This window comes from Palaemon carinicauda, chromosome 1 (assembly GCF_036898095.1).
Source record: "Palaemon carinicauda isolate YSFRI2023 chromosome 1, ASM3689809v2, whole genome shotgun sequence".
NCBI classification, from domain to species: Eukaryota; Metazoa; Arthropoda; class Malacostraca; order Decapoda; family Palaemonidae; genus Palaemon; species Palaemon carinicauda.
The window spans coordinates 273,047,813-273,055,312 of NC_090725.1; the positions used below are offsets into that span (position 1 = coordinate 273,047,813).

At 33.9% G+C, this 7,500-nt stretch overlaps 1 protein-coding gene and 1 long non-coding RNA gene across 2 annotated transcripts in view; both read left to right on the forward strand.

The window, feature by feature from the left end:
- Positions 1–7,500, forward strand: part of LOC137644697 (uncharacterized) — a 306,181-nt gene that overhangs the window by 84,371 nt on the left and 214,310 nt on the right. The window lies entirely within an intron of this gene.
- LOC137656486 (uncharacterized) lies at positions 3,487–5,404 on the forward strand. Its single transcript, XM_068390664.1, has one exon. The coding sequence runs from the start codon at positions 3,677–3,679 to the stop codon at positions 5,261–5,263; it is 1,587 nt and encodes a 528-aa protein (XP_068246765.1). The 5' UTR covers positions 3,487–3,676; the 3' UTR covers positions 5,264–5,404.

Sequence of the window (7,500 nt, forward strand, 5' to 3'; positions counted from 1 at the left end):
AGTGATAGATGAGTTCTTCATGGCCCTTCGGGGTGGCGAAAATAGTAGCCATGCCAGTAGTTGCACTTTGGTTGTGTGGTAGGCCAGGTGATTGGGTTGCGAGGATGTTGCGTGAGATTCCCGGTTAAAGAAATTTGTTTGCTGATTAGCTGTGGCGCTTGCTGTGAGATGCTCCATTCCAGGCAAACTGCTGCTCTGCTCGTCAGTGTCGTCTTGATTAGTGTGTGTATTCGCATAACGTACTTGCTTAGTCTTGTATCACTCGCACTTTTCACTACCCTGTGGTCTGCCAATGCTGCCTCCTCAGTCATCATCACGATTTTCTGTGAAAACCACCGATTGAAGTTATGAAACAATCCCTATGGTTGTTCTGGTATATTGGTAACGTCTCTGCCTGATGATCACCAGACTAGGATTCGAGTCCCACTCAACCTTGCTAGTTCTAGTTTCTGCAACCTCATCATCCTTGTGAGTAAAGATGGGCAGATTGAGGAAGCCTATAGGTCGTCCTGCTGAGTCATAAGCAGCCATTACCTGGTCCTTTCTGGTCTTAGCTTTGGTGAAGAGGGGGCCTGGGCACTGATCATATGTTTACTTTTCATACTATATACACATGACATGTGGTTTGGCCTAGAAAACAAGCTTGTTGCATATGCAGATAATGCTACTCTCTTTGCATCAATTCCATCCCCTGAATGTAGATCTGGAGTTGGTGAGTATTGTTCTCCTGTCTGGTCTTCAGCTGCTGATTTTCATCTTAATTTGTTAGACAGAAATTTACGGTCTATTAAATTTCTTCGTAATACTAAGCAGGCAGTTAATTCTAATAGCCAGGCCTTCATCATGAGGCTCAATACTACACAGTATTCTAGAAGTTTTATTCCAGCTGTTACCAAGTTGTGGAATGTTCTTCCCAATTGGTTAGTTGAATCAGTAGAACTTCAAAAGTTCAAAGTTGCAGCAAATGTTTTTATGTTGACCTGGCTGACATGAGACTTTTTATAGTTTATATATGACATATCTGTTTTTGACGTTGTCAATAGTTTATACATGACATATCTATTTTGACGTTGTTGATGTTTTTAGAATGATTCATTCTTAATTTGTTCTCATCATTTATTTATTTCTTATTTCCTTTCCTCACTGGGCTATTTTTCCCTATTGGAGCCCTTGGGCTTATATCATTATCATCATCCTCATCATCATCAGCCATTACTAGTCCACTGCCAGACAAAGACTTCTGACATGCCCTTCCACTCGCATCTGTTTATAGTCTTTTTATGCAAGTTTATACCCTCAATTACCTTCGTTCGTCAATACATCGTCTTCTCTTCCTTCCCTGTTTCTTTTGCAATCTCTAGGGATCCATTCTGTTATTCTTAATATCCATCTATTATCTGTCATTCTCATAATATGTCCTACCCATGTCCAATTCTTTTCCTTACATGTTACAATATCCTTTACTTCAGTTTGCTCTCATGTCTATTTTGCTCTTTTTCTGTCTCTTAGTGCTATTCGTATTTTTTCCCCTTAGATTTTTGAGTTGTAACTACCCTCTGTTTTAAGGTATTAGTAAGTGCTCCAAGTTTCTGATGTATGAGTTAATACTGGTAGGACCATCTGATTAAGTACTTTTCTTTTTAGAGAAAGTGGTATTTTATTTTCTTAGTCTCATTCTGTTTTCCAAAAGCTTGCCATCCCATACTAATCCTCTTTTAAATTCCGGTGTCGTGTCATGGAGAAGTACTGTCTGTTCTAAGTACTGTACGTATATTCATTAATCACCTCTAGAGGTTCCCTATAGCAAAATACATGCCTGTCCTGTCCACAGTATGTTCATATGTCTGCTAACGCTAAAATTATTCCATAGTGTAGTACTGTAATGTTATCATTTTTGGTTGAGGGGACATTAAAATTTCGGAGGTGGGATCCATGGTTAAAATCATGCCAAAATCAGTTATGAAAAAAATTAATCATGAACGTGACTTTAAGAAACTCCATTATACATTTATTCCTTTAATGAAACAGTTATGTGTGAGGAACAAGTCATGTATCGAGGGCAAGCATCTGATATGGATTAAACTTAAGATTATAACCTTCGAGTTATACTTGGCAGTCTTCATTTATGTTGTATGCAGACATCACTAATAAAACTGAATTGTTGTGAGAAGTCGAGGTCAGTGTCATATTTTAAGGTCAAGCATTTAAAAGCACGTCTGGTTTATTTTGTTGGTATATACTTTTTAACGCCATCTCGAAAAATCACTGTAAATTGCTTGTTATAAAATTAAGAAAAAATTTTCTTAGTAGTAATCAGCAAATGTTGATATATATATATATATATATATATATATATATATATATATATATATATATATATTTATGTATATATATATATATACGTATATATATATATATATATATATATATATATATATATATAAATATATATATACGTATATATATATAAATATATATATGTATATATATATATATATATATATATATATATATATATATATATATATATATATATATATATATATATCATCAGCCGTTGATAATACACTACAGGAGAAAGGCCTCAGACATGTTCTTCCTCTCCCGTCTGTTTATGGTCTTTGTTTTCCAGGCTATACCAGAAATTCATCGTCTTCTCTTAATTCCCCTTCTTCGATTGCAGTTATAGGGACTCATTTTATATACATATATATATATCTAATATATAATATATATATATATATATGTATATATATGTATATATATATATATATATATATATATATATATATATATATATATATATATATATATATATATATATATATATCAACAATGGCCGATTACTATCTATGAACTTTTTTACACGAATGACAAACGAATTAGTGATTTTCTCGGTTAAGCGTTATAGAGTAATTTCTGACAAAATAAACTAGATGTATTTTTAAAAGACCAACTTATTTTGATTTTCAGTATCACTGGCAACATTTTACTGATTTGCTAGTCACTTTATATTTTGAATTATTAGTTTGTGATTATCTGATAGGCCTAAGACTATCAAGATTTGATATATATATATATATATATATATATATATATATATATATATATATATATATATATATATATATGTGTGTGTGTGTGTGTGTGTGTGTGTGTGTGTGTGTGTGTGTGTGTGTGTGTGTGTATACTGTATGTGTTTGCGTGTGCACATGAAAAGGACTGAACTGAAAACATAGTTTTACACCAAGGAGATCTTTAGCTATGAAAATGCTGAAATAGAAGTACCAAATTACGTAGTTAGGAATAAGTATTTAAGGCTTATTCTTAGGATATTAAAAGATATTTTGGTCTTTCCTATACGCGTGTAAAAGCCTCGTTAAGTATTTTACTGTTTGTTTAGCTGCATCCATATTTTTAGTCATTTGTATTTTCTATTGACCATTTATCATAAAACCTTCACCTTCCAAATTGCTCATTATGACAGCAACAGTGCGAAGCAAAGTCATCAAAGAGTTTAGTTTGAGGTACAGTATTGTTTGTCAGTTGTATACTGAACGAGTTCGAGAGCAGTAAGGACGTTCTAAGCTGAGGGAGTTGGAAGTTTTGTCTACGCTCTTGTCCATTCAAGATATTACTTGGAAATATTTGGTGGCATGCTTAAGAATAAGAGACCATGCCTCTGTCAATCAAACTTTTCGTGTCTAACCTTCATTTCAACGTTTCTGATAGAGATCTTATGGAACTTTTCAGCGAATTCGGGTGCATCACGGAAGCCACAGTTCATTACAACAGATGGGGATATTCACTTGGAACGGGACATGTGATCTTCAAGAATAAAGAAGATGCCAATGAAGCTATTAATTGTTACAACGGCATTTACCTGGATGGCAATCCCTTGAGCATCACCCGCTTAGCTCATCCATCAATCTCGACGAGCTTGCCACCCAAATTGCCTGCGAAAGTGAGGCTTTCATCTGGATCTAGTGACCGCAAGAAACCTCTCAAGCGATTGGCCAAAGGGCCACATAAGATTGTTTTCCCACAAAACTGCAGCAAGGCTGGTAAGGAAAAAGCCGTTAAGGGTAAGAATGGCGGTCGGATAAACAAACGCAAAGCTAAGGGTAGAATTAATCTATCTGTCCTGGATCTTGATATCGAGTTAGAAGAGTATATTAAGGGAAGGAAAGCAAAGCCCATATCCAAGGCGGTTGAGCCTGTTAAGGAAAATTCGCTTTCAGATCTCTCGGATGAGTCCTTCAAGGATATTCTTGGAATTACCAGTAATACATCGTCGGATGGAGAATTGGTTGCGCAAGTTGAACATAGTTTAGATGAGAACTGTAATAAAGTGCTGTCGTTTGGCGAGATTCCATTAGGAGCTAAGAAGGGTTCTCATTCAGAAAAGGGAGAGAGTACTCCTATATTCTCTAAAGTTAAGGAGGAACCTGAAGTTGGGGTTAGTTTACACAATGTGGATGTTGCTTTCAAGAAAAGTAACTGTGACTTGAAAGCGTGCTCTGAAAATTCTGTAGACAGTGGAGAAGGTGAAGAAGAACTAGCAGGAAACTCGGTTACAAAACACAACTCCAGGGAAGAAGCAGATGACTTAAATCTAGTTTTAGAAGATGATGAAGTCGGTGATGATGAAGAGTTGTGTTATGATGCAAAAATATCAGCAGATAAGTGCACTGATAGTGATATTAACGAGGAAGCTGTTGATAGTGCCTTGAAAGTGAAGGAGGAGATGCTTGAATATCAGGAAGATGAAGTTAATGAAGTATCAGTATTGGAGGACTTTACAAATATTAGTTACGAATTATTTGATATCAAGGAAATGGACGAGTCTTCAAAAGAAATTGATCCTGATAAGTCTGTTGTTGTAAAGGAAGAGGGAGGTACACCAGAAGTAGACCATGGCTCGGTAGTTTATGGAAATACTTCCACTAAGAAAGTATCATTTAACATCAAGAAAACTATGGAAGAAAGTAATTCTTTAAAGTTGTCTGTTGACGAAATTTTGTTAGAGACTCCTGAAAATGCCTGTCACACTTTCAGAATTAAGAGAAAAATAGAATTGGAAAACGATAACGCAAGTTCATCTCGGAAAATCAAAGGAGGAAACGATACTGATGACTCGGACAAAGGAGATATGTCAAAACAAGCCGACGAATTGCTCATGAAACCACCGATTATGAAAAGGAAGATTAAAACTCGAACGAATGTGAGAAATGCACCTAAAAAGAAGGGTAATTTTTCTTAAAAACAATGTGGGTTTTTAAGTTACTTATTTTGAAATGGTATGTTTTATTGTTATTTCTTCTAAATATATCTATATAATCTCAATTTAAATTACACATGTTTAACTTTTAAGTTTTCTAAATAAAATTAATTATATGTTCTGGTCTTAGATTTTTAATATAACCCCATATTCAGTAATTTATTTGATATAGTTTCGTAAACTGACATTTATTTTATGAAAATGCAGGGCATTTTTGGCTGTTTAGCGTTAATGTATGACTATATAGTAAAGTTTAAATCTCCTTTATTTGTTTATGGATTGTTCTATTTCGCCCTATAGTAATTGTAAACTGCATTACTATGTCTACCCCACTTCATTTTAATTAATATTGGTCTGAATTGTCATAAAAACCACGCTTTGAAATTTACAACTTAAAAAGACTATGCAAGCATAGGGTGTTCATTTTAAAGCAGTTTCCAGATTTATATGTAGTAGTACAGTACTTCCAATGCCATAATGGCACTATTATTTACGGAATTCAGTGGTACTTTTCCAGTAATTTTGCAAGTTCGAGTACGAGAAAATTGTTGGAAAAAATCGAACTACCATTAAGTAGTTTTTCATATCTGAATAAATGTTTTCGGTGCATGTGGCTAACTTTCTTGAGTAAAGCGGATGGATGATTCTGAATAAAGAAATTTAGAAGGATTAAATTGTGATATCATATTTGGGATAATCCTAACGAACCTTCTAGATAAATTTAATCCCCTTTCGCAGCTATAATTTTTTTCTGCTTTATTTTCATCAAAACAGCAGATTATTTTTTGTGAGTCCAGGACTGATTCTACATTAGTCAGTTTTTAATAATGTAATTAGTAGAAACAAGCTTTCCTAATGTTAAATTTCTCTCTCTCTCTCTCTCTCTCTCTCTCTCTCTCTCTCTCTCTCTCTCTCTCTCTCTCTCTCTCTCTCTCTCTCAGTATTAATTTTGCAGTAACCTATGGATTACAACTGGTGGTTAACTACAATTGTATGAGGGATGCTTATCTTTAATCCCCGTTAATTAAGATAGAGGAACTGGTTTAGCTTAGAAACTCCTCTGTGTTGAAGGGGAAGATCTAGTGGTTTGATCTGGAAGGCTATCATAAGTCTGTGCGATTGAAATGAAGCACATAAATGCTCATGTTGATGAAGTGAATATATTGCAACAATAGTATTTTTGTCCAATTTTTTTACTACCAGGCTTGGTGACTGAGTTTATGCATCAGAATGCAAGGTTGATGTTAATACAGTAAATTAAAAAAATAACAAAATGATGTTACAATATGCCATCCGTTATCACCCACGGACGCATAATAGGCTGTCAAAGGTAACTTGGGTTTGTTACACTTATTTTTTTCCTCAAGTTTTCTATTTACGTTACAGCAGTTATCAGAGGTAAAATTTGTTAAAGTATTATTCATAAGCTTGAAATATTTGTAATTGAAAATATAAATATACTGAAGATACAACAGATGTGTGATGGGATTTTGTCCTCTTAATTCTACTCTTATTTAACATTACGAAGTGAACACAGATGGTTTCGTTATTTGTCTGTACAGAGGTGCTGCTGGTCTGTATTTCAGTGATTGTTGTTCAAGAGCGTCAACAATATTAGCCATTTTGAAGATTGTTTGCCTCGTGATGGTTATCCTGGGATTTAACCAGTTTTCATTTTTTTATTATTGTTGTAAAGATTAATATTTAAATGTAGCAGAATTTATTGGTGCAGTAAGATGCACAAAATGAAAGTTAGCAACTCTCGGATGATATTGAGACTTGCATATGGTATGAGGGCTGAAGTACAATACCTCATAAAACTCTTCTGAGCCAGTGATTATTTTAGCTTTGATGCCATCACAACGGATAAAAAACGACAGCGTTGGTATATAAACAACTTCGGACTATATTATACATACTATTACGCTGGGCTTGTGTATGACTGATAGAAGCGTTTAAAAGACAATTATAAGGGATCATATATGTATGTATTTATGTGCAAGTTAGATGTATATGTATATATATATATATATATATATATATAATATATATATATATATATATATATATATATATATATATATATATATATATATATATATATATATATATATCTCAGAAAATAGACATTAAGTCTACAGCCAAGTCAGGACTAACATAGAATGATCTTCCTATGTATTTTATTCCATATTTCGAAAATATAACACATCGTTCAGTGC